The 27,670-nt window shown below is 42.8% G+C and overlaps 1 protein-coding gene across 1 annotated transcript in view; it reads left to right on the top strand.

Annotated features, from left to right (window-relative positions):
- The first annotated feature begins 15,675 nt into the window (after positions 1-15,675).
- SLC13A5 (solute carrier family 13 member 5) overlaps positions 15,676-27,670 on the top strand; it is a 30,449-nt gene continuing 18,454 nt past the window's right edge. Inside the window, exons 1-4 of the mRNA XM_014067266.2 lie at positions 15,676-15,828; positions 23,290-23,418; positions 24,507-24,643; positions 24,974-25,188. Coding sequence (XP_013922741.2) covers positions 15,715-15,828; positions 23,290-23,418; positions 24,507-24,643; positions 24,974-25,188 — 595 coding nt within the window. The 5' untranslated portion in view covers positions 15,676-15,714. The remainder of the gene's footprint in view (positions 15,829-23,289; positions 23,419-24,506; positions 24,644-24,973; positions 25,189-27,670) is intronic.

Genomic DNA, 27,670 nt, shown 5'->3' with positions numbered 1-27,670 from the left:
GAATTCCTCAACCAGCTTTGCTCAGAACCACTCCAGAACAGGGAAACCCTCTCATACATTAAGATTGTGATGACTCAGAAGCTGAACCCATATAGCTCATTTCACCTGGATATTGAATTATGCCATTTGGGGAGCTTCAACGCATTTTTTTTACTACCGGTTCTGTGGCCATGGCTTGGTAGGCGTCGCAGGGGAAAGATATTGCAAAATCTCCATTCCCTCCCCACTCTGGGGCCAGCCAGAGGTGGTATTTGCCGGTTCTCCAAACTGCTCAAAATTTCCGCTACCGGTTCTCCAGAACTTGTCAGAACCTGCTGAATTTCACCCCTGGTTCAGTGATATATTCCACTTAAACTAGCCAATATGATTGGGTTTATCCAACCTCCTAGGCTGAGAGAGGGAGCGAGAAATATGAAATATTCATGTTATCCAAGCAGGGATGTACGTACAGTCTTTAACTGGCTTAGTTTAATCAGTTGTGGGAACATAGCCAATGTGCACCCTTGGTTTACGAGCAACCCCAGCCAAGATAAATAATTGCACAAAGACTAAAATAAGTATTGTTGAACTTTAAAGATTAGCCTGTTTGACTTGTACCAAATCATAACTCACTTCCTTAATATATGAAATACATCATTTACATATGTTTATAGTTGGGGGCTGTTGAAGCTCTGTGGAAAAACACATGATTTGAAAGCAAACGACCACAAGTCCACTCCCTTTGCGTTACCTGGAAAAAAAGCAGCACTGTAAAACTCTAGGGAGCCCCTCCTAGTCGGCGATGACTGTAGGAAATATATTGGAACTAATTTCCCAGGAAAAGAATGCTAAGAATATAAATAACAGACATTTAGCACAAAACAGAGGAAATGTAAAACCAATACTTAGGACAAAGTATTGAATTTAAAATTAAGCTGGTATGATACTACAGCTGTAACTGTCATAAGACTGTCAACTGTTTAAACAATAGCTTCATTCTTAATGGACAATAACATTTTTAGAGCTGTGTTACGCTAAGTGTTCGGAGAACTTCAGCCAAGTTTGAAACAGCGAAGAGGAATCTGACATTGGCAGTCCGGGACCAGCTAAATCCATAGTCTGACTCAATTGATGCTTTCAATTGGCTACAATTGTGACTGGATTGGGCCAAGATATGCTATGTGAACCCATATAGTTGACTAGTTTATGGTTGGGTATGTTCTTCTAACTCAAGCAATAGAGTTAGTTAGTTAGCAGGGGATAAATTTAAACAAATCGATTAAAAACAAATAATTGCAATTGCACATGTAAAATGTGGTTAGGTATAGCTTAGTGTGTGGTGGAATTCTTAGTGGTTTCCTACCTTATATTTCGATATATAGCAGTAGTTCTCAACCTGTGTGTCGGGATCCCTTTGGGGGTCGAACGACCCTTTAACAGGGGTCACCTAAGACCATCGGAAATCACATATTTGTTGATGGTCTTAGGAACTGAGACACCAATTTTATGATTGGGGGTCATCCCAACATGTGGGACTGTATTAAAGGATCGCGGCATTGGGAAAGTTGAGAACCACTGATATATAGGGATAGAATCAAGATCATGTGAAGTGTTAACACCACTTTATAATGCCTTGGTAAGGCCACACTTGGAATACTGCATCTAGTTTTGGTCACCACGATGTAGAAAAGATGTGGAGACTCTGGAAAGAGTGCAGAGAAGAGCAACAAAGATGATTAGAGGACTGGAGGCTAAAACATATGAAGAACAGTTGCAGGAACTGGGTATGTCAAGTTTAATAGAAAGAAGGACTAGGGGAGACATGATAGCAGTGTTCCAATATCTCAGGGATTGCCACAAAGAAGAGGGAGTCAAACTATCTCCAAAACACCTGAGGGTAGAACAAGAAGCAATGAGTGGAAACTAATCAAGGAAAGAAGCAATTTAGAACTGAGGAGAAATTTCTTGACAGTTAGAACAATTAATCAGTGGAACAACTTGCCTCCAGAAGTTGTGAATGCCCCAACACTGGAAGTCTTTAAGAAGATGTTGGATAACCATTTGTCTGGTTATCCAACATCATCTTAAAAGTGGTGTAGTGTTTCCTGCCTAGGCAGGGGGTTGGACTAGAAGACCTCCAAGGTTCCTTCCAACTCTGTTATTCTATATGTCTTCTATATTCTGGTCCAGAAAATGGGACAATTCAGTACACAGCATGTTGTACAAACCAGTATAAAATAACGTATGCTGACTCAATATGGAAATAAACAGGGACGTTAAACACAAAGGACAGTTACTGACAATTACGTTATGTAAATTACCTTGACAAAATTACCTGCTCTTTTAAACAATGAAAGATAATTATTAAGAGTGGCCATTCAGCAAAGAGATATTGCTGATAATGGAAACATTGAATAGGTTTTCATCTCTCTCCCTGTTGAAAGTTTTCATGCAAATCTGATAAAAAAATATTTCATGCCTAGATTCATCTTCTGTCTAATTCAGAGGCATTGATGGCCTTTGATGGGATCTTGAACACCTGATCCCACCCCCTCCGGCACTTGGGCCAGGATGTTGTTTGAACTTGCCTGGATGTGTTCTTAGGTGTAATTGTTTCTGATTCTGTATGTTTTTATGGGTTGAGGGAGAACAGTATTTCTAGAGGCTTAGAGCAAGCCACAATGTCTCTGTGGTGATGGATAGGGAAGTATGGTGGGAGATGAGGAGACCGATATCAGGGAACCATATTCTTGATTTTTATTTATTTATTTAGGAGCTACGGTGGTGTAGTGGTTAGAGTGCAGTATTGCAGGTTACTTCTGCTGACTGCCGGCTGCCAGCAATTCGGCGGTTCCAATCTCACCAGGCTCAAGGTTGACTCAGCCTTCCATCCTTCCGAGGTGGGTAAAATGAGGACCTAGATTGTTGGGGGCAATAGGCCACTTAGAGAGGGCTATAAAGCACTGTAAAGCAGTATATAAGTCTAAGTGCTATTGCTATTCTAGTGTTGCATTCCAGCTGCTCACTCTAACTCTCGGTCAACTTTTAAAGTGGGTAAAGAAGCCAATGGCAGACTCAACTGTACTGAACAAATTTCATCCAATTGCTAACCTTCCCTTTTTAGAGAAGGTTGTAGAGAAGGTGGTCACCCAGCAACTCCAGAGAATGGAAAACACAGGCTACTGTATCTGGACCCCTTTCTGTTAGGTTTTAGGCCTGGGCATGGGATCAAAGCAGCACTGATTACTCTTGTCAATGTCTTCTGGCAGGAGTGGGATGGGGGTGGCATATCCGTCCTTGCTCTTCTGGTAGCAGCTTCTGATACTGTCAATTATGGTGTCCTCCTGGATCTAGGCTGGGAGTTTGCATTTGGTAACACTGGGCTGTGCCGGTTCTCCTCCTGCTTTCAGGCTGGTTCCTACTGGTATTGATTGGGGGGAGGGGGAGGGAAGAGTTCAGTTTCTGTTGTGTTGGGTTCCACAGAGGTTTTTACTCTGTCTGCTCCTGCTTAACATCCACATCCTTTGGATGAGGTCATCTTGCAGCGTGGAGTGCAATAGCGTCAGTATGCTAATGATGTGCACCGTTACCTCTCTAACCTTTAACTCCCCCCCCCCCCAAGTGATGCTATGGAGGTTTTTTCTCAGTGTCTGGAGGCTGTGGGGTTAGAATGGGGAACAATAGGCTTCAAATCAACTATCTCTGGAGATTCTCAGTCATCCAGGTCATGGTTGTCCCAAAGGTGCTTTTTCCAAGAGGCAACTGGACTTTCTGGTTTTTATTTGAAGATGTTTTGCTTCTTATCTAAGAAGCTTCTTCAGCTCAGAGTGGAGGCATTTTTCCCTTCCTCCAGCCCCCAGCAGCGCTGTGCAGTCTTTAGCGGGGCTGGGGGAAGGGGAAAATGCCCCCACTTTTTTGTGTGTGCAAAAAATGGCCCATTTCCACCCGGTTTTTTTGCAAAAATAGGGGCATTTTTGTCTTCCCCCAGCCCCGTTGAAGCCTGCAGAGTGCTCCTGGGGACTGGGGAGGACAAAAACTTTTTTTCTTACTTACCTCTTCGAAATCTTGGTGTGTTTTATATACTGGTGCGTCTTATAATCCGAAAAATATGGTAGTTGTGGTCAGGAGGGCCTTTGCACAACTTCGTGTTGTGTGCTAAGTGGTCCCATTCTGGGACTGGGAGGTTCTGCTCATGGTCACTCGTGCCTTGGTCACTTCCAGAGGTGGGTTCCTACCAGTAACACCAATTCGGTAGAACCGGTTCATCAAATCTACTGAACCGGTTAGAAGAGGTTCCATCAGTGGACCCGGAAAGCAGGCCACACCTACAGAAGAGGTTCCAAAAATTTTTGAAACCCACCACTGGTCACTTCCCAAAGGCATTACTGCAACATGCTTTCTATGAGAAGAGGTCTTGATGTTTGCAGGAGATGTGAGGGGTCATATCTGGGTAGTAGGCCTCATTCAGTGGATGTGCTATGAATGCTGGTAGACACCAAGTTAATACAGTAGTACGACTGTTATAATACCATTGTCTGATTGTATTTCAGATACAATTGTATTATTATTATTATTATTATTTTTGTCTTCGTAAAGAAGGCTTGGCTTCCTTTCCTGGATGAAATTTCAATTAAGCCAAACTGCAAAGATGGATACCACTCAGGGGTGGTATTCACTTCCTTCACCTACTGGTTCGCAAATGTGAGTGCATGCGTGCGTGCGCTCGCTGTGCTCAAAAGAGCCTCATCCATGCATGTGCTCGGCCTTCCACGCCTGCGCTTTGATCACACGTGCAGCTAGCATTCATGACTGAACCATCATTTTTGATCTGAAGGTCACAGAGAGCTTTGGATTGATGGCATGCAAGTCCTAGCAGAACCTGAGAACTGTTGCCTTGGAGGCTGTCACAGGAGACTCTTGAAGGTACACAATGGCTAAGTAAACAGGGACACTGTGGAAGAACATATCACTCACTCTGTCACCATCTCTCCTTCATACAAAGGCTTGTGTGAGCTCTAGGGTGCGTAATGGAAAAATACAAACTAGGTGTGCGGAGCCGTGACCCGTCAAAACCGCGGTCCACAAAAGCGCGCTCGACGAAAGCGCGCATTTGACGTCATCACAGCGCGACGGAAAAAATTAAAAATTGAAATAAAAATAAAATTAAAGCAAGCCGATTCACATAAAGGTAAGGGTTAGGTTTAGGGTTAGGGTTAGGGTTAGGGTTAGGTTAAGGGTTAGGGTTAGGGTTAGGTTTAGAGCGTTAGGGTTACGTTTAGCGTTAGGTTAAGGGTTAGCGTTAGGTTTAGCGTTAGGTTAAGGGTTAGGTTTAGGGTTAGGTTTAGGGTTAGATTTAGGGTTAGGTTAAGGGTTAGGTTTAGGTTTAGGGTTAGGTTTAGGGTTAGGTTTGGGGGGGTTAGGGTAAGGTTTTCGCTTTATTTTTACATTTATCGATCACAGCGCGATGTTTTCGTCGCGCTGTGATGACGTCACGTACGCGCTTTCGTCGAGCGCGATTTTGTCGTCCGCGGTTTGTGGTGGAACCGTGTGGAGCACCATAAGCTGAAGGAGGCCTCAAAGGGGCCATTTGTTTTGAGTGGTATAGTTCTTGTTTCCTCTGCCATGATATCAGATTCAACACAGGGAGCCAAAATTTACCACCGTGACTCATTTATATCTGAGATTGCAATTCAACATTTATATTTTAAAAAGGGACACTTTGGAAATAAGCACTTTAAAAGAATTGTCTGACCCTGTCGCAATTCATTCAGAAGAAACTTTATTATAGGTAGTCCTTGGTTTAGGACCAAAATTGGGATTGGAAAATTAATTGCTAAGAGGTGCAGTCATTAAGTGAAGTGTCATGTGATCGTGACCTTTTTTTCTGGGGTCATTAAGTGAATAACTGTGGTTGTTAAGCGAGATATCATTTGACCATGATTTGCCTTGCCAGTTTCCCTATCTCATTGCTTCTGTAACTGATCACTCACCTTTTGCTAGTTGTTCTCCTCTTTACCATACATGTAGTTCTCAACTCATGACCACAATTGAAGCAGATTTTTCCACTAAGTAAATTGCACTCCATTATACGACCTTATTTGCCACCATTGTTAAGTGAATCTGTGCAGTTGTTAAGTGAATCACATGGATGTTAAGCAGTGGTGGGTTTCAAAATTTTTTAGAACCTCTTCTGTAGGTGTGGCCTGCTTTGTAATTGTCGGCCATGTGACTGGGTGGGAGTGGCTTGCCAGCCATGTGATCGAGTGGGAATGGCTTAGCAGTCATGTGACTGAGTGGGCATGGCCAACTTGTAAAATGTGGTGAAGCTCACTTAACAACGCTCTTGCTTAGCAACCAAAATGTTGGCTCAGGAACTCTGGCATTGAAGTGTGCAAGTCTTAAAGCTGTCAAGTTACAAGACCCTTGCATCCCTAACTCTTTAGAAAAAAATGCCCTGGGGGTGTTCAAACTTGACAGCTTTAAGACTTGTGGACTTCAACTCCCAGAATTCCTCCACCAGTCATGTTGGCTCAGGAACTCTGGCATTGAAGTGTGCAAGTCTTAAAGCTGTCAAGTTACAAGACCCTTGCACCCCTAGCCCTTTAGAAAAAAAACTCGAGGGATGTTCAAACTTGACAGCTTTAAGACTTTAAGGTTTAGATAGGACTCTTAGAGGTGGGCGGGGCGATTGGTGAGCCAGCCAATCAGTGAGCAGCGGGCGGGGGGAGGGAGCTGGAACTGGTTCTAAATGGCACGGTAGATTTGTGGAACCTCTTCTATAGAAGAGGTTAGAACTGGCAAGAACCCACCCCTGGTGTTAAGTGAATGTAGCTTCCCTCTTTGACTTTGCTTGTCGGAAGCCAGCTGGGAAGGTTGCAAATGGTGATCACCTAATCCCAAGATCCTAACTGTTCTCAATACATGCCAATTGCAAAGCCTCTGAATTTTGATCAACTGACTTTGGGGATGCTACAATGGTCAGAAGCACAAGGACCAGTTTCTAAGTCATTTTCTTAGTGTCATTGTAACTTCAGAGTCATTAGACTTATGGTTGTAAGCTGAGGACCACCTGAACTTCCACTTTTCCCAACCCTAACTTTTGAGAATGAATGGATCAAAGGGAAGGGTGCTTTTCACCCCTTCCAGTAGAGGTAGTCCTTGACTTAACAAAAGTTCATTTAATGACCATTCAAAATTACGATACTGAAAAAAGTGACTCACGGCCATTTTTCACTTCTGATCATGGCAGCATCCCCATGGCCATGTGATTTACATTCGGATGCTTAACAACTGGTTCACATTTATGATGGTTGCAGTGTCCTGGGGTCATGTGATCACCTTTTGTGATCTTCCGACAAATAAGGTCAATGGGAAAGCCAGATTTGCTTAACAACCGTGTAACTAATTTAACAACTGCAGTGAAAGTCATAAAATGGGGCAAAACTCATTTAACAAATTTCTCACTTAGCCACTGGGCTCTGTTGTGATTGTAAATCGAGGACTACCTGTATTTGATTGACTGATTATTTGAGTATATGCGGCCAGCATCCCAAAATTGAAAGTCCTGAGATGGCTGAGAGGTTCCACCACAAAACCGTGGTAGACAAAAGCGCGTACGTGACATCATCACAGCGCGACGAAAACATCGCGCTGTGAGCGGTAAATTTAAAATTAAAGCGAAAACCTTACCCTAACCCCCCCAAACCTAACCCTTAACCTAACCCTAAACCTAACCCTTAACCTAACGCTAAACCTAACGGTAACCCTTAACCTAAGGCTAAACCTAACCCTAACGCTTAACGTAACCCTAACACTAACACTAACCCTTACCTTTATGTGAATCGGCTTGCTTTAATTTAATTTTAATTTTAATTTAATTTAATTTTTAATTTTTTTGTCGCGCTGCTGATGACGTCAGGTACGCGCTTTCGTCGAGCGCGGTTTTGTCGACCGCGGTTTTGACAGGTCACAGGCTGAGAAGCTTTGCAGACCACAGTTGGAACGGTGGTTTGAAAGACCAATCACAAAACCAAGGGAAGGGAATACATTTGTGAGAGGAGATTTAAGAGAAATAGTAGTAATGTGCAAACACCCACAGACATACATGCAAATACACAGGTGTATTTCAGCAGAAGTGCACTTACTGCATAGAGCTGAGAGAGTTTACCGAAAAATATGCAGCACCATGAGTACTTCTTGAGAACTACAGGCTTCTGAAGGTCAAGGTTACCCTGACTAACAAAGTGACTTCCTCACCATGAAGGAAAGTAGTGATTTAATTATGATTATAGCTGGGCAGGAAACATACGTTTATTATACTATTTATTTTAATAAATACATTTTAGGCTGTGCTTTGCACTATTTCTCAAAGTTTGCAGTAGTACAGTTACTGTGATAGCAACAGTACTTAGATTTATATACTGTTTTACAGTGCTTTACAGCCCTCTCTAAGTGGTTTACAAAGTCAGCCTATTGCTCCAACCTCCAATCTCGGCCCACATTTTACCGACCTCGGAAGGATGGAAGGTTGAGTCAATCTTGAGCCTGGTGAGATTCGAACTGCCAAATTGCAGTCAGCCGGCAGTCAGCAGAAGCAGCCTGCAGTACTGCACTCTAACCACTGCGCCACCGTGGCTCAGAATACTATGATACAGTACTGTGAAATTGTTCTTCACCCAATTGGATTGAGATGGGAGGCTATAGAAACTGACTGATTGAATAAATATTATAAATGTGAAGAAAAAGGGCGATCATGAATAGCTTAAAGAAGTAGAGATTCATTGTAAGTATAATACCCTTAACCAAGCCAGCGGAGACCGAGTAGCTGCTTTCTGATATGCTAAATTTAATTAACATTGGTTTGCTTTTTGGTAGCTCAGTGCGTTACATGAACCTAGCTGTTCTGATCTAGGCTTCCCAAGAGCATGAAGCAGACTCCTCATCCTGATAAAACCTCTTTTATTTAGGGTAAAGGGAATTCCTCTCCAGCAAAGTCCCGGCAAACAGTCTTTCATGAGATTTCACAACTACAGAGCTTTATCAGGCTTGGAGAGTTGCCAGGCCGATATCTTCCAAATGCCATGCTATAGCAGCAATTACTTGGCAAGAAGTCAGGAACAGATCTTCGCCAGTGGTGGGTTCTGGATCCCGTCGCAACTGGTATGCTGCAAGGGGGCTGGGCATCCACCACGGGCACACACACTGTGCATGTGTGCGCACCCACTGCCCTGCGGTGCTCCAACTGCTTGGCAGAGGTCGCGCAGGCGCCGTACACTGCATGCGTGTGTGCAAATGGCTCGGTTGGCTTACATACAGGTAAGGAACAAGGGCGGGAGGGTGGGCCCTCCAAAGCACCGTTCCGGTACAGTGGCCACTGCTCCCAGCTGCCACCGGTATGCCCGTACCATGGTGTACTGGCCAAAACCCACCACTGATCTTCACCCTAATGAATTGAATTAATTGTCTCCTGCAAACTCCACTCCCCTTTCGCTCCTCTTTATTCCCTATGGGAGGGGCCATTCACCGTCCACCTGTGCCTTTACTTTCGAGTTGGCCCTTGTCCTGGCAACTCTGTGCACGTGCACATCGGGAGCAGGCTCCAGTTGTTCTTCTGCCCCACTGATATCCGATTCTTGAGGGCAGCTGATAACTGTTGGACGGCCCTGGCCCCCTCTCTGCCTCCAACACAAAGCACTCATCAGAGCCTTCCCCAGACTCCAGAACTGGCCCATGTTCCTCCCCAACCTCCTCACTGTCTGAGTCTGCCACCAGTTCTGCTAACCACTGGTGGGCCACAACACTAGCCTATTTAGTGTGGGTACAAGGTATGGTGCATCAGCTTCAGAGTGGATTTTCTGGATTTGCACAACAAAAGGAGCCGAAATGTTTCAGAGATTATGATGACTAATCTTCTTTCAAGTGTTTCTGTCAGTAGTTTGATTCTAGAATGAGGAGCATTGCAGAGCCAGTCTTAGGCCATGGGGCACCACGATGTCTTTGTCCATGGAAGAAAAAGAAATTCTAATAGGGCAATTGGGCAACTGAAGCTCCACTCCCTTTTTTTAATACAAGTCACAATGCGTAACAAAAAAGAGATGGGGCGTTCATTGCACAGACCCAGCCGCCCTCTGAACACAGTCACAATACTTTTGAAGAGCCCTAATTTGAGAAAGGCTTTTATGAAAGAGATAAATCATTTTATTGTTTTAAAATGTTTTTATTGCTTTTATTGCAGCACGCTTTTTGAATCATAAGCCATTTAGAGTCATTGACAGAGATAGGCAGCTGTAAGAATCAAATAAATAAATAAATAAATAACACCCCCCTTCTCTCTCTCTCTATCTACACACACACACACACACACACACACACACACACACACACACACACACAGTTTTCCTGAAAATAAGACCTCCCTGGATAATAAGCCCAATTGGGCTTTTGAGCACATGCACTAAAATAAGCCCTCCCTCAAAAATAAGCCCTCTCCGAAAAAAATTGCAACACAGCAGCAGCCATGAGGTGACTATGCTCTCCACCTCCTGCACCTCAAAAATAATAAGACCTCTCCGAAAATAAGGCCAAGTGCTTATTTTGGGTCAAAAGAAAATAAGACTCTGCCTTATTTGAAAAAAATTTTTTTTCAAACCAGGCCTGACCTCCTGGCTGTGGGGAGGCTGGAGTTCAGGTTCAGGTGAAATCTAAGCCACAGCCTAGGCAACTTCCCAGCAGCGATCAGAAGTGGATTAAGGACGCTACTTAACACAACTTACTCACCAGCCTCCCCCAGCTATGCGGAGAAGCCAGTTTTTCTGGTAACTTGTTGATAACCCGTATCTTTGATAACTCCCACATTGAGGGCATCGATGTACACAAATGGGTTTCCTAGGGAGAGGGCCTGTGCCCTCAGAGAGTCACCCAGAGTTACCGATCACCCTGTCACCTCTTGGCCTTCGAGCAAGGACAGCCAGACTTCTGAGCTCTCTAGCTCGACAGTCCCTGAGTAGCGTGTGTGAGGGAAATACATTTCTGATGTAACTCGTCCTGGTAGATGGGAACCTTCGTGTATGATTCAGAAGGGTTCGTGTATCTCATCTTCCCAAATGCTTCACTGAGCTGTGGAAACCCGGATGTTGGCTTGCAAGTAATCAGATTCTTCTGGCATATAATTCAGTATTTCCAATGTTGCGTAGCGCCAGTTTCTTTTCTTCAGCTGGGATTGATTGCACCAGGGTTTTCTGACTGCTACGCAGGTGTTTTCCTAATTACCTGTGATCCCTGCCAAAAAATATATATATCTAAAGCTGCCTTACATCAAACCAGATCATTAATCCCTCCCCCATTTCCTGGGGCTCCGAGGGGATTCCCCGTTCTTATAACACATCTATTATTTTCTTCCTCCTATTCTATAAAGAATATTGAAGGTTTGAAAGGTGTATTGCAACGAAATGCTGAAAACATTATTAGTCTTTGTTCACTTGGTTTCTGAACCGACATACCCACCACTCAATTCTTTTTCAGGGTAGGCAGAAAAGGAAGAAGAAACTCTAAGCAAGGGAAAAGGAAGTTAGCCAAATCTTGTTTTCCCTATTTTGTTTTTCCTCAAATTGACAAATAGTTTATCATATAAATATGCAAGATGTACTATTGCATGTGGTATATGGTTGTTAAAAGAACAATAAGCATTTGGAATATGGTGTAAATCTTAATGCACATCAGCAATCATACAAGCAATAGATTAAATATAAGCACAATACCATTACTACTATAATATTTTTTTTCCGTTCCCCATCAACCTATTGTTATCATTTGCACCTACATGCCACCTTTTTTCAGATATTTGAAAGCTATAATAAAACAGCTAAATAAAAAAAGTGTTTGGCTATGATTGCTTACCAGTCAGCTTATAAAATATGGTCAAGTGATTTTGAAAGAACCTAGGATTTTCCCCTCCAATCCCATCAACAAAAGCTGCAGGAAATAGTATAGTTAGATCCCAATCCTTTCCAATGTCTTCAATAGCTCTTATGGTGCAGAATAGGCCATCCTCTCTAAGCGTCAAACATCTTTATGACCAGGTCGCAGTAAAGCCATCATGTTTCCTGTAGTCCTTTGCTTCCATGTTTAATGGTTGTCCAAATGCTTCAGACAAATGGTTGTAGCCAAGCCAGGGACCCCAAAAAAGTCATAGCAGATATCTGCACAGAAGAAATGAAGAATTGACTAAGGGAAAAATATGAGGGAACATGACAACACTTAGCAATGTTCAAATATCTAGGGGGCTGCCACAAAGAAGAGGGAGTCAAGCTATTCTCCAAAGCACCTGAAGGCAGGACGAGAAGCAATGGATGGAAACTAATCAAGGAGAGAAGCAGCATAGAAATTTCCTGACAGAACAATTAATAGCAATATAGCAGTAGACTTATATACCGCTTCATAGGGCTTTCAGCCCTCTCTAAGCGGTTTACAGAGAGTCAGCATATCGCCCCCACAGTCTGGGTCCTCATTTCACCCACCTCGGAAGGATGGAAGGCTGAGTCAACCCTGAGCCGGTGAGATTTGAACCGCTGAACTGCTGATCTAGCAGTAGCCTGCAGTGCTGCATTTAACCACTGCGCCACCTTGGCTCTATTAATTAACCAGTGGAACAACTTGCCTCCAGAAGTTGTGAATGTTCCAACACTAGAAATTTTAAAGAAGAGATTGGACAACTATTTGTTTGAAATGGTGCAGGGTTTCCTACCTGAGCAGAGGGTTGGACTAGAAGACCTCCAAGGTCCCTTCCAACTCCGTTATTCTGTTCTGTTATTCACTTTGCTGTCATCACCTTTTGCATTAAACCTGGAAATGACCCCTGACAAAAGGAGCCATTCATGTTATTTCAGCCCAACCTACAAGATTGTTTTTTGCAGGAAAAATGGCAAAAACTATGTTGTGTGTACCACTTTGAACTCCTAGAAGAAAGGTGGTGAGTAAATGCAACAAATCAATCAATCAAGTAATCATTGTTTTGGACTAATTAAAAGACACCTCTTCTTACTGTTGTGCAGCAACAGAAAAAAATATAAGAAGTATCAGAACGGATCTCTCTATATGCATTGAAACAGCTATATTTGGTACTTAAAAAAAAAGAAGAATGATTACAATGAGTCAACTCCAAGCATGTGGATTCTGTGGCATGACATAACCGCAAACGTCAAAAGCGCGCCGACAACACCGCGGCGCTAAAACCGCGATGTCAAAAGCACGCCGACAACAGCGCGCCGACAGAAGCGCGATTTAACTTAAGGTAAGGTTTAGGGTTAGGTTTAGGGTTAGGTTTAGGGTAGGGTTAGGGTTAGGGTTAGGGTTAGGTTTAGAGTTATTTTTAGGGTTATGTTACAGCGTGCTTCTGTCGGCACGCTGTTGTCGGCGCGCTGTTGTCGCACGGTTTTGACGGTGCGGTTTTGTCACCGCGCTTTAGTCACACGCGCTTTTGTCGTAAGCGCATTTGTGGTGGAACCGTGGATTCTGGAGGCTCCCAACTGGTACAGAAAGTAGCCTTCATCAATTTCATCGGCTCCAGAGACAGAAGCCCACGTATATGGCTTTATAGTAGAGGCAATGGCCATGCAAAATCTCAATTCATGATTTCTTTCCATCTTTACATTTTTTAAAATTATCTATTCAGCAAATTTAGAAACTACCCATCTCCCTCATAGAGGGATTTTGGTTGACATACAAATAAAAACCTTTTGGGGAAAAAAATTTAGTTTGGCCTTGCATTCAAGTTCTACCAAAGAGGGAGAGAAAGGTGGTAGAGGGAACACAGGAGAGAAACCTAAGAAGAGAGAGGGGGGGGGGGACAGGAAGCAGGAAAGCATATACCCCAGGTAAAAGCTGTACACCACATGGGCCAGTTCAAAAAGTGGGGAGAGTGGGCAGACACATGCCCCATTTTTTTGCTGAAAATTTCTGAGTGGGAGGGATGAATACAGGTAGTCCTCAGCTTATGACCACAATTGAGCCCAACATTTATGTTGCTAGGTGAGAAATGTGATAACTGAGTTTTGTCCCATTTTACACCTTTTCTCGCCACATTTGTTAAGTGAACCACTGCCGTTCTTGAATTAGTAGCACGGTAAATCTGGTTTCCCCATTGTCAGATGGTCGCAAACATGATTCTGGGACACTGCAACCATCATAATTGTGAGTCAGTTTGTCAAGCATCCCAACTTAAAATCATGTGATCCTGGGGATGTTGAAACAGTTGTAAGAGTGAAAAAATGGTCATGTTACCTTTTTTCAGTGTCGAACAGTCACTAAATGAACTAAATGTAAAAAAGATGTTGAGACTCTAGAAAGAGCGCAGAGAAGAGCAACAAAGATGATTAATAATAATAATTGTTTATTGTCAGTGCACAACATATGTACAATGAGATTGGTTGAGCCCCCTCATTAGGGGACTGGAGACTAAAACATATGAAGAACGGTTGCAGGAACTGGGTATGTCTAGTTTAATGAAAAGAAGGACTAGGGGAGACATGATAGCAGTCTTCCAATATCTCAGGGGTTGCCACAAAGAAGAGGGAGTCAAACTATTCTCCGAAGAACCTGAGTGTAGAACAAGAAACAATGGGTGGAAACTAATCAAGGAGAGAAGCAGGAGAAATTTCCCGACAGTTAGAACTCAATGGAATCAGTGGAAAAACTTGCCTCCAGAAGTTGTGAATGCCCCAACACTGGAAGTCTTTAAGATGATGTTGGATAGCCATCTGTCTGAAATGGTATAGGGTTTCCTGCCTAAGCAGGGGGTTGGAGTAGAAGACCTCCAAAGTCCCTTCCAGCTCTGCTATCTCTTCTCTTCTCTTCTCTTCTCTTCTCTTCTCTTCTCTTCTCTTCTCTTCTCTTCTCTTCTCTTCTCTACTCTACTCTACTCCACTCCACTCCACTCCACTCCACTCCACTCCACTCCACTCCACTCCACTCCACTCCACTCCACTCCACTCTACTATACTCTACTCCAGTGTATACCAACGAATGCTGGCTGGGGAATTCTGGGAGTTGAAGTCCAGACATCTTCAAGTTGCCAAGGTTGAAAAACACTGCTCTACTCTACTCTACGCGATTGTTGTAAGTCTGTGGACCACCTGTACAAGACTGAGAGACACCAGCCACCGTTGGCTCCTTTGGGAACCCTTCGGTGACTAGCTGGGGAGAGGGACTCCTTCCGCACTCACAGAGCCGATGCTGTAGTTGCGGCTCGTGGTGGCACCTGCCCCATCCCCCACCCCGGAGTAGCCAGTGCGGCTCGCTCGACCTTCTCCAGCTGTTCGACAGCCTTCGAAGGCCGTTTGTAGCGGCGACAGGCAGCCCTGGCTGAGGAAATTCCAGCTCTCCGGGACCGGCGAGGAGCTTATGGCGCTTCCCAGCCGTTGCAATGGAAACATTCAGAAAAAGCGGTAAGGAGGAAGGATGTTAGAGGTGCCGGGTGGGGGTGGGGGTGGGGGCTGTGCTTGGAAGGGGAGCCCTTTAGGCGCTCCGAGGGCGGCCTGCCCAGAGGAGATGGGGAGGGTCCCCGGCAGGGACATCCCGCGGAGGTGGCAAGCGCAGCCTCCCGAGCGAGAGTCACCGGGGGCCGGGCTGAGGGAGGGACCGAGGCCGGCGCCCGGGAGGAGCGCCGTTTAAAAGGCCCGCTCCTCAGCCGGGACGCTCTCTCGCCCGTCCCGTCTAAACCGCTCTCCGCTTCTCCCGGTTATGGCTCCTCCGCTGCCGCCCTTCCTGCGCTCCTTGCTGCGCTTCAAGGCCTTCGTCACGCTCTTCGGCACGCCGCTCGTTCTGCTGCCGCTGCCGCTTCTGATCGGCACCCAGGTAGGTCCTCGGCGCGGTCGGTTGGTTGCCGGAGGGAGGGAGGGAGGATCGGCGTTCGGTGGTGCCGGTGCGGAGACGCGAGAGCGCGGCGCGCTCTGCACCCGTGAAAAAACCCCAGGCTGCTGGCGCGGGTCTCTTTCGGACGGTCCTTCGACTCTTCCGACGATCCCAGGCTTAGCAGCGGGATCGGATGCCGCCCGCCCGCCCGCGGGAGAAGGGATCTCCCCTTAAACCGAATGGCCGTTGGCTTCTTGGCGGAGCTGAGATTGAACAGATTAACGGAGTTGGAAAGGACCTGACAGATCATCTAGTCCAGCCCGCCTCAAGCAGGAGACCCTACACCATTTCTGACAAATGGCAGTCCAATCTCCTCTAAGTGATGAAGCTCCCACAACCTCCGAAGGCAACTTCTGTTTCACTGCTTTACTGTTCTCACGGTCAGAAAGTTCCTCCTTGTTTCTAGGTTGAATCTCTCCTTGGTCAGTTTCCATCCATCATTCCTTGTCTAGGTGACTAGCCTGACTAGGTGGCTCAGTGGTTAAGATGCTGAGCTTATTGGTTGGCGGTTCAGATCCCTAGTACAGGTCTCCTGCGTGAGCAAGGAGTTGGACTAGATGACCTCCAAGGTCCCATCCAACTCTGTTACTGTTTTAAGCCTTCAGGTGCTTTGGAAAATAGCTTGACCCCCTCTTCTCAGTGGCAGCCCCTCAAATATTGGAACACTGCTATCATTTCTCTCCTGGTCCTTCCCTTCACCAGACTAGCCATGCCCAGTTCCTGTAACCGTTCTTCATATATTTTAGTCTCCAGTTCCCTAATCATCCTGGTTGCTCTTCTCTGCACTTTTTCTAGAGTCTCAACATTTTTGATTACTCGCAACTAATCAAAGACAGAATCACCTAGAACTAAGGAGAAATTTCCTGACAAAACAATTAATCAGTGCAATAACTTGTCTTCAGAGGTTGTGGGTGCTCCAACACTGCGGTTTTTAAGGATATATTAGGCAAATATTTGCCTGATGGGATGACAGCTTGGAAGCGAGCGAGAGAGGGAGCCCCACAATCTCCCCGGAAGAAACAGAAGAAAGCAAACCTCTCTCTAACCGTTTTGCTGATGGTTTGCTGGAAAAATAGTGCATGCACTTTCTTCCCCTCCTGGAGAAAAAGAAAAGAAAGTGTAAAATTGTTAAGGCAGCTGGGACTGGAGGAAACTGCCTATTCTGTGGAGTGGCCTCTTAAAATTGTGATAGCTAGATAGAGCCTCCATGGACAAATCCAGTCTACTTTCAATTGCCTATTTTGGTGGTGAAAAGGGGGAGATAGTTTTCCACTTTGTAGAGAAGGTGTTGACAAAAAGGCAACTGACCAATTGCAATGGTAAGAAGCAGATAGGTAAAGGTAAAAGTTCCCCTCGAACATATGTGCTAGTCATTTCCGACTCTAGGGGGCGGTGCTCATCAATGTTTTAAAGCTGAAGAGGCAGTTCTGTCTGAAGGCATCCCGATGGTCTTGTGGCCGGCATGACTAAATGCCGAAGGCCCACAGAACAGTTACCTTCCCACCAAAGGTGGTCCCTATTTTTCTACTTGCATTTTTATGTGCTTTTGAACTGCTAGGTTGGCAGGAGCTGGGACGAGTAATGGGAGCTCACTTCCTTATGTAGCGCTAGGGATTAGAACCGCCGAACTGCCAATCTTTCTGATTGACAAGCTCAGCATCCTAGCCACTGAGCCACAGATATATAATAGTAAAATCTGAAGGCAAAGTTAGCGTTGCAGTATGCATTGAGTCTGTTCACAGATAGTATGTAGTCAGATAGTGCCTGAAGCTGAGTGCCAATCCCTGGGGAATACACCCTCCTCATACCCCAAGTGTGAACTTTCTGAGTCATCTCGTTGACCACTGGACAGATTTGATAGCAGATCTTTCAGTCTGAGTGATCCAGCAGGAAGTTGGTGGATTTTGGTCTCCGTTGGCTCACGTCTAATGACAGTAATAACATAAAGCTTTTCAGAATCTGTCTCAGCTTTCTGTCATTTTTGCCCCAGTTTGCAATGTTTGAAAAGTCAAAAAAAGACTTACAGACTTACAACAGTCCCATTTAGTGGTCATTTGAAGTTACAACAGAAAAAGTGATTTATGACCAGTTTTGACATTTCCCACCTTTGCAGCATCCCTGTGGTCATGTGATCAAAATTCAGATGCTCGACAATGAACTCATATTTATGACGGCAATTAACTCACATTTATGATGGTCCCAGGGTCATGTGATCACCTTTAGTGACCTTCTGTCAAGCAAAGTCAATGGGGAAGCCAGATTCATTTAACAACCGTGTTACTAACATAACAATTAAAGCAAAAAAGGTTGTGAAATGGGGCAAACACACTTAACAACTGTCTCTCTTAGCAACCGAAATGTGGGGCTCAATTGAGGACATGTGGGAACGCGGTGGCTCAGTGGCTAAGATGCTGAGCTTGTCAATCAGAAAGGTCGGCAGTTCGGCGGTTCGAATCCCTAGTGCCACGTAATGGAGTGAGCTCCCTTTACTTGTCCCAGCTTTTGCTAACCTAGCAATTCAAAAGCATGTAAAAATGCAAGTAGAAAAATAGGAACCACCTTTGGTGGGAAGGTAATAGCGTTCTGTGTGCCTTTGGTGTTTAATCATACTGGCCACATGACCACGGAGATGTCTTCGGACAGTGCTGGCTCTTTGGCTTTGAAATGGAGATGAGCACAGCCCCTAGAGTCGGGAACGACTAGCACATATATGAGGGGAACATTTACCTTTACCTAAGTTGAGGACTACCTGTATCAGGTTGATAACCATCAAGTCAGGAGTTTTGATTTTTGGGAACTGCTCTGAGTGATCTGGAGGAAGTTTAGTCTCCGGCAGGCAAAGTTGCAGCCTCTTTCAGTTGAGCAAAGGGGACGAGGGGATTGAAAATTTCCTGCACAAGGGGTGATTTCCTCATTGAATGGGATAGGGCACAGTTTCTCAACTTCAGCAGCTCCAAACGTGTGTGGGCTTCAACTGGCTGGCTGGGGAATTCTGGGAGTTGAAGTACACCCAAGGTTGAGAAACTCTGGGATGGGGAAATTGGGATTTCACAAGGGTGGCCAGTTTGGAGAAATTGGATAGAAGCGCTTTTCTCTTTTCTTAGGATGTTAAACTTGAGATAAGGAGAAGATTAATTGAAACGTTCAATTAATAGATATTAGCCAAATCTTGTAGAGAAACAAACAACAGGAGAATTTGTCTGTCTGCAGCATTTCCAGAACCAGTAACTGCTGCAGGACAAGCCCTCTGCATAAACACTGCGATACCCTCTCCCCTAAGGCACACATTAATGAATTAAGTTGACATAGTTCAAAAGAGATTGTGTTGCTGAGAATCAGGAAGGCATGTTTGCTTTTTCAAAAGTAATCCTGACAAGTAGGAAGAGGCAGGTGGAGGTGACCAGGCAAATACTGAAACATTTACCAAAGTGAGAATGCTGGCCAAACGCTTTATACCAGTGTTTCTCAACCTTGGCGACTTTAAGTCCTGGGGATTTCAACTCCCAGAATCCCCCAGCCAGCACAGCTGGCTGGGGAATTCTGGGAGTTGAAGTCCCCAGGACTTAAAATCGCCAAGGTTGAGAAACACTGCTTTACACCATTGGAATGAAGAGTCAGTCTTATTAGGATTGATTAAGGCTTAGCAAAGAGCAAAGAGGACTTTATAGATCCTTCCGGTTCCACCACAAAACCACGGTAGACTAAAGCGCGTGTGACTAAAGCGCGGTGACAAAACCGCATCGTCAAAACCGCGCGACAATAGCGCGTCGACAACAGCGCGCCGACAGAAGCGCGCTGTAACATAACCCTAAAAATAACCCTAAACCTAACCCTAAACCTAACGCTAAACCTACCCTAAACCTACCCCTAAACCTACCCCTAAACCTAACCCTAAACCTAACCCTAAACCTTACCTTAAGTTAAATCGCGCTTCTGTCGGCACGCTGTTGTCGGCACGCTGTTGTGGGCGCGCTTTTGACATCGCGGTTTTAGCGCCGCGGTGTTGTCGGTGCGCTTTTGACATTCGCGGTTATGTCGTGCCACGGATCCTTCCAGATTGCAATTTGGCTGCTTTGGCACATGGTGAAGGCTAACACAACATATCCCACCCACACTCAGGGGTGAAATCAACTTACCTTCGCTACCGGTTTCCAAATGTAAGTGCGAGCGCCACCTCCGTGCATGCGCAGGACTTTCCACGCATGCACAGGACTTTCCACGCATGCACAGGACCTTCCACGGGTGCACAGGACTTTCCACATGTGCACAGGATCTTCCGTGCAGGCGCGGAGCATCAAAAATGGGATGGGATGACGTCCAGGTGGATGGGCGGAGCATCCCGCCACTGCTGCTACCGGTTCACCCAAACTGGATAAAACTGACTGAATAGCACCACTGCTTTAACTGTTTGAATTTTCTGGTGGTATTTATTTTTTGCCTCTGACTCCACTCTGCAACACAGCTAGTCTTCCACATACAACCACAATTGAGCCCAAAAATTTCTGTCAAGTGAGACATTTTGTTAAGTGGGTTTTACCCCATTTTTCGACCTTTCTTGCCACATTTGTTATGTGGATCACTGTGGTTAATAAGTTAGTGACCTGGCTCCCCCCGTTTGACTTTGCTTGTCAGAAAGTTGCAAAAGGTGATCACATGACTTTGGGAGACAGCAGCGGATGTAAGTATGAACCAGGCACCAAGCAGCTGAATTTTGATCACTTGATCACCGGGATGCTTCAAAGGTCTTCACCACCGTGAAAAAGGCTTCAGAAGTCACTTTTTCCAGTAACTTTGAATGGTCACTAAATGAAGTGTTGTAAGTCGAGGACTACCTGTATTCTCTATTGGGCTGTGTTTGTCTCCTTAATAACTACTGCACTGTGTTGCTGCGGGAAGCAGGGCTAATCACCAATTGTTCTGAGTTTTCTCACTCAAGTTACAACCATACATTTTTTTCCACAAGACATGAATGTGTTTCTTCCTTAATTTTTTTCCCTCAATACCGGCTTGTTAATTTCTAAGCCTCCCTGGTCTCTTTGACCTCTGAATTAATTATTTGCTCTAAATAAGTAAGGAGACCATTTCTTCTAAGGGTGAGTAGGTGAAAAGGATTGAGATGCACAGAGATCTTCTGTGTGCGCACACAGTTCTTAGTATACTCCTCTCTGGTACACGCAGAGGAAGCTGTTAACCAAATAATCCTCTAAGTCAGCATTTCCCAAACTTTTTCCTTCATTACTCAAAACCACTTATCCAAAAGGCCTTTTTACGGCTTATCAGAAAGTCTTATTTAAATGTCCTTGTTGTGATTGGGTAATGGGTTTGTGTGTCATTATTCAAAGAAAATATAACTTTACCCAATTTATTTAGATTTGGGAAGTATCGTTCTAGGTAGTGAAATATAGATAAGATCTGGAAACATTTTGCAAAGAAATGAGAATTATTTAACACTGTACAATGATTGAAATATGCAGAACATACAGACCTTAAATCTGATTAACCATTGGATCCTTGGATCTGCATCTGTCCAAGAAAATCCAGAAATGTAGGTAATCAATCTAGTATCTTCCAAATATTTGTGGAAGCTCATCCCTTTGCCATGGGTCAGGTTGGCTGGGGAATTTTAAAGTCACAATACCTGAAGGGCATATGATTGCTTGTCTACGCTGCAGACAAAATAGAGCTGAACCGAAGTGTCATAATTAATATCTGTTTTTTGCTTTGGTAGCAAAATTATGGAAGTCTGTTTTGCACATGCAAAAACACCCCCCCCCTCCGACAAATATTACATAGTAATTTCTAGACAAACAATAGGGCTGTTGGTCTGTAACGAAAGTCTTCTTACCTTAAAGGCAAATTATACATTCTTTATCTTTAAGGTACTTTAAAGCTGCTTGTGGTAATTATCCAATAAAGCTTTCCTCCCGTTAGGCATGATAGGGTTAATATAAAATTCTACTGCAAGGGTGAAAAATCAGTTGTTTAGTCCAGAGTGAAACTTGCAAGTCTGGCAGGACATGAATCCACTTGTTGCCCTCAAGTATGGCTTTCTACATAGTCATTTTGGGCACGGGCAAATTAACTAGTATGAAGCATTTGCACCCAAGAGCTTCTAAGCACCGTTTATGGCCACTCAAATTAGTCTTCCCACAAGAAAATTGACTTCACAAATTCCAGACCAGCTTACTCTCTCATTAGCAGTTTAATTTGGCATGTGTATGCAACATTACCTGAGTTGTGGGCACTTAAATTGTGATTTAGCATCTTCGTTCTGATTACAGGCAGGGACTTGTGAAGGTTGGGGAATCCCCTCCTCTCCATGCACCAAAAATGGCTGATGAAATTTCCAGAGGAATAATCAGTTCCGTTCCTGATAGATAAGGAAATCTGGGCTGTTAGTGGCTCCTGAAAAGTGACAGGTTGCTTTATTTGCTTCTAGTATCTCATCACAACTTTGGTAATTTTTAGATGTATGGATTTCAGTTCCCAGAATACCATGGCCAGATGGAATTCTGGGAGTTGATGTCCAGACATATTCAAGTTGCCAAGATTGAAAAACACTTCTAGTAACTCTTAAGGACACTGATTTACCTATCTTAGTGTGAGAAGTTAGAGCTACTAGAACAGTGTCCCAAAAATAAGTAAAGTAAGTAAGTAAGTAAGTAAGTAAGTAAGTAAGTAAGTAAGTAAGTCTCTCCCTCCCTCCCCCTCTCACACACACCTCTTTCTTTCTTTTCTTTTTTTGTTTCTTTCTTTCTTTCTTTCTTTTTGTTTGTTTCTTTCTTACTTACTTACTTACTTACTTACTTACTTACTTACTTACTTACTTACTTATTCACTTACTTATTTACTTTGTCAAACATGTACAAGGTAGCAGGTATAAGTATGAACATGGACATGGAGAAAGGAAATGAATACAAATAAACGGGGACAGTAGGACAGGGAAAGTGGCACGCTGGTGCACTTATGCACACCCCCTTTACAGACCTCTTAGGAATGGGGTGAAGTCCATGGTAGACAGTTTAGGGTTGAAGCTGTGGGGGTTTGAGGATGTAACAACGGAGTCAAATAGAGCATTCCGGGCATTGGCCACTCTGTTGCTGAAGTCCTGTTTTCTGCAATCGTATTTTCTGCAATTTTCTGCAGGAGTGTCCAATATATTTTCCTCTGAAAGCAAACCAGGCTTTATGCATCATGTCATGAGCAGAAATAACCAAGGACTGAAAAATGAGTTGTGCATCAGGAATGTTGTGCTGATGAGTTTTATGCCACAGGTTGCATTTTTTGCATCCCGAGAATACATCCTAGGCACTCTTAAATCATAGCCTGTGATCCAGAGTTTAAAATGCTATAGATATTTATGTCTGCCTCTCTGTGTCTGAATGTGTGCTTCCTTGTCCACAGGAGGCCAAATGTGGCTATGTGATCATTCTCATGGCTGTGTACTGGTGCACAGAGGTGATTCCTTTAGCTGTGACATCTCTCTTGCCAGTCATTTTATTCCCAATGTTTGGCATCCTGGAATCAAAAAAGGTAAGAGCAAAAGCAATGAGGGTAAAACCCTTTTCATCATAGAGTTTTAGTTTCTACTTCCCTGATGAAATCACGAACTGAATTTAGATTTTTAAAAAGTCCCATAATCTTCATCCAGTGGAAAGAGGTTGAGAAATATTGACTCTGTTCACACAAGACACTGAACCCTAAATGTGGATTAACAGAACACAACCACTATGTTCAGTTGTTTGTTATGTTCAAATAATACGTTATTCTCAAATCAGTAAATCATGGTCACTTACAAAGGTGGACTTATTCACACAATAGCAATAGCATTTAGACTTATATACCGCTTCACAGTGCTTTACAGTCCTCTCTAAGCAGTTTACGGAATCAGCCTATTGCCCCCAACAATTTGGGTCCTCATTTTACCCACTTCGCAAAGATGAACGGCTGAGTCAACCTTGAGCCTGGTGAGATTTGAACTGCCAAATTGCAGTCAGCCAGCAGTCAGCAGACGTAGCCTGCAATACTGCACTCTAACCACTGTGCCACCGCAGCTTCTATATGCTAGGATGAGGGCTGGGGGTTCCAACTATATGCTGCAACAAGAATATTCAGCCTTATTTTAATCTGATCTAGTTTGTACAAACATAGGTGTCCTGTAAAGTTAGAAGTAAATAGGAAAAAAAGGAACAGAGGTGATAAGAAGGGTGTCTGGACTTTTGTAACATAGGTTCCTATAATGTTGGCTCCCAGTTATCTATGGAGAGTCTCAATCATCCAGGTCATGGTTGCCCCAAAGATGCTTCCCCCTCCCCGCCCCAAAAGGCAACTGGACTTTCTTGGTATTTTCTTTAAAATGTTTCCCTTCTCATGCAAGAAATTTCTTCAGTTCTGAGCTGTTCTGAAGAAGGAAGAAGTTTCTTGGATGAGAAGTGAAATGTTCCAAAGTCCAGTTACCATTTTGAAAAAGCAGATTTTGGTCCTTGTTCTGTATTGAAGCTTGCTTCCTAACTTTTAAGAGGCAAGCCGTACCCTTGCTGCTACAAAACAAGCATTCTGCATGTGTCCAAATGCTCCCTGGCAGGGAGAATGCTACATTTGCCATCCTCTGTCCCTCTCAGGTATGCATGCAGTACCTAAAGGACACAAATATGCTCTTTATTGGGGGCCTGGTTGTGGCTATTGCGGTAGAGCATTGGAACCTGCACAAGCGGATTGCACTCAGGGTGTTGCTAATTGTTGGAGTGAAGCCTGCACTGTAAGTAGTAACTCTTCTCTCCCTTTCCCCAAAATTAGGCCAGGCTGGATTATATGTATAGGGGAGATTAAGGCTATTATGCAAAAATGAAACATGTACGACTCCCCTCCTGAATATGCTGGTTGTACAAGAGGAAGGGGAAAATCCATAGGTTTTCAGTCTGATCCCAAGGAGTTAATCCTCATTCAATAGATCATTGAGCTAGCAGAGGCTCCAGATCTGGGCAGCAAAAGCTCAGATCACCATCAGATGGCAGCATGGAAGGCCTAAATACAGATGTGGTGGTTCTAATTTATGAGAAACTTCTCCCCTCACTGTGTCTCTTTTCAGCCTGATGTTGGGATTTATGGGGGTTACGGCTTTCCTGTCCATGTGGATCAGCAACACAGCAACCACCGCTATGATGGTTCCCATCATTCAGGCTGTGCTACAACAGATGAACAATTCAGAGCATGAGTTGGCAGTCATGGAATCAACTGCCGGACACATCAACAATGCTATTGAACTGGAAGGGAAGGTGGCCACAGGAGTCTCCTCTGTGCAAGGTGAGTGGATTCCCTCCCCAGCAGATAGAAGGAAGCGACGTTTCTGAAATTCAATTGGGATTTACATCCTTGGCAGCTTCCCGGCTACTGATTTAAGCTGCAAAAATGCTACATGAACTAAATAGGGGAAAGTGCAATGACACAGTTATGACACGGATGAGAGTAAATGAGAACCTCACGTTCTCTTAAAGATAAACAGAATTATCAGTTTGCCAACATAAGTAGAGCCCAGAAGCTACTAATTTTGACAACAAAGTATTATGTGGTGTGTACTTTTTGTACTTCCTGCTCTTTGGAGCCCCTTGTTATCTTTAGTTGATTACATGTAGGTGCATTATATATGGAAATAAGTAGGAAATACACTAAGAAAAGAAAAATAAGTAAACTGAAATGAGAGAAAAAAGAACAAGAACAAAGAAATCATATATGATAGGAAATATTTTTTAAATATAGCAATACAGCCTGGTCACATATAATAATGTCAATCAAAGTTTTTATTGAAACATTCACAAATGGAAAGCAAATGCAAATAATTAAATCAAAGGATGCACATTTTTCCCATATTTTTTCCATGTCCTACTCTTGTTAAAACTATAATTCTTCATATATTGATAGATTCAACACATACTTGAAAATAACATCCATATCTTTAAAACATATTATTCTTCCCACAACAATATTGAGATGTGTGGATAGAGTAATTGTTGAACAAGCTGATATCATATATAGTACGTTAGTCCACTTCATTATGTTATATTTTTAACATATTGACAACCTACTCTTTTTAAACATTCTTCAATTTTTAAACATTATCCAAGAAACATGAAAACACCTTTTGTTGAATGGATCTCATCATAAGATTATAATACTTAATAGCCTTTCAGACTCTTAGCCATTGATTATTCAATATGATACCTTCTAACTCTTTTATTTCAAAGTTCTTGCAAATAATTAATAGTGCCCTAAATGTGTTCTTTAATTACCCATTAAAGAAAACCCCATAGGTTTGGAATAATCGAAAACACTTTACTCATAATTAAGAACTTTTGATGTCACTAACACATTTGGACTAGGCATAATTACAGTCATTTTTATCTTAGATATAATTTGAAATATTTACATTTACAAATAAAACTTTTTAATCTCTTATTTAAAATAAATCATACAAGTAAAACTCACTTTTTTAGAAATATCTTTAGACACATTTGAACCAGTAAGATGTATATGAAATGGTTCAATTAATTGAGTAGACTGAGAATTAAACTTTTGTATTATACCAACACATTTTGGCAAAAACATTTATATTGATCAGTATAAATTATCAACATATAGTAACTATGTATTTAGTTGCTTTTACGTCCTTAACAAGAAAGGCATAATAGTTCCAATATTAAATTAAAAATAAAGAAAATCTTAATCAACTTCATGTTAGTTGAGCTGATAATTCAATTTGTATCAATCTGGCTGAAGAACTGCACAATTACATTTTCATCCAATTATTCTGACTAAAACTTGTTTCAATAAATTTCAGCTTCACCATATCAAAAGACCCTTTTCCACTGCCAATGAAATGCTATTGCCAATTCCAACTTTTGTGAAAGTGCATAATTAATAATCAGTTAATACTCAACTATTAGATCTTTCATAAAACTGGATTGTAGAGGGGTAACTAAACAAAGGTAATCTCATTTGTAATCTATATGCAAGAATCAAAATGTTAGCATCAGCACTTAAGTAAGAATTAGATAATCATGTGTATAATCAGTCGATGCGTAGACCAGTAGATTCTTTACCAGCTTTCAAAATTATTTACTATTATTTAAAATTTATTTAAAATTTAAATTGTTTAAAATAATCAAATAATTATTAATTGTGTAATTAATTATTGTTTAATTATTCAATTAAAATAATTTAAATTGAGATTTTTTTTAAAAAAAAAGACTCTTATAAACCACCAACAATATACAATGGGAACAAATTTCAGTACAATTCAATAAAGTATCACCTCCAGTATGTTTTTTTTTTGTTATAGATTTAATAGTAGTTATTATTTCTTGAAGAAGTAAATGTGTAGCTAAATAACAGTCTAATTAAGTGTGATCTATGGAAAAACAACATTATTCAAGAAGCAATTAATTTCTGCCCTGGTTAATCTTTAAACTCAGTATTATAAGGTCAAGTGTAAATAATAATAAAAAACTTGCTGATTTGTTAGAGTCCTTATGTCTTTGCTCTTCACATACTTAGCAGTGTAAATTGCTTATGTTATTTTAAAGTTGCTGTTTCAGTCAACAAGCCAATAATTTTATCAGGGCACCCCCAATATCACTGGTGCAATTCAGTACAATGTTGGCTCCAGAAAGAGAATTGAATTTCAATTTGGCTAAATTTTACAGAATGTAAAAACTTTCTGTAGTTTTGCATTAGACTGTCCTGCACTTATGCATTCAAAGTTTCTTTAACCATGACCCAAATGTTAATT

Source organism: Thamnophis sirtalis, unplaced genomic scaffold, assembly GCF_051295495.1.
Source record: "Thamnophis sirtalis isolate CommonGarterSnake01/CBP01778 unplaced genomic scaffold, rThaSir2_p1.2 scaffold_6, whole genome shotgun sequence".
Lineage (NCBI taxonomy): Eukaryota > Metazoa > Chordata > Lepidosauria > Squamata > Natricidae > Thamnophis > Thamnophis sirtalis.
Note: the sequence above shows the minus strand (reverse complement) of the source record. Positions and strands in the feature narration are given on the sequence as shown.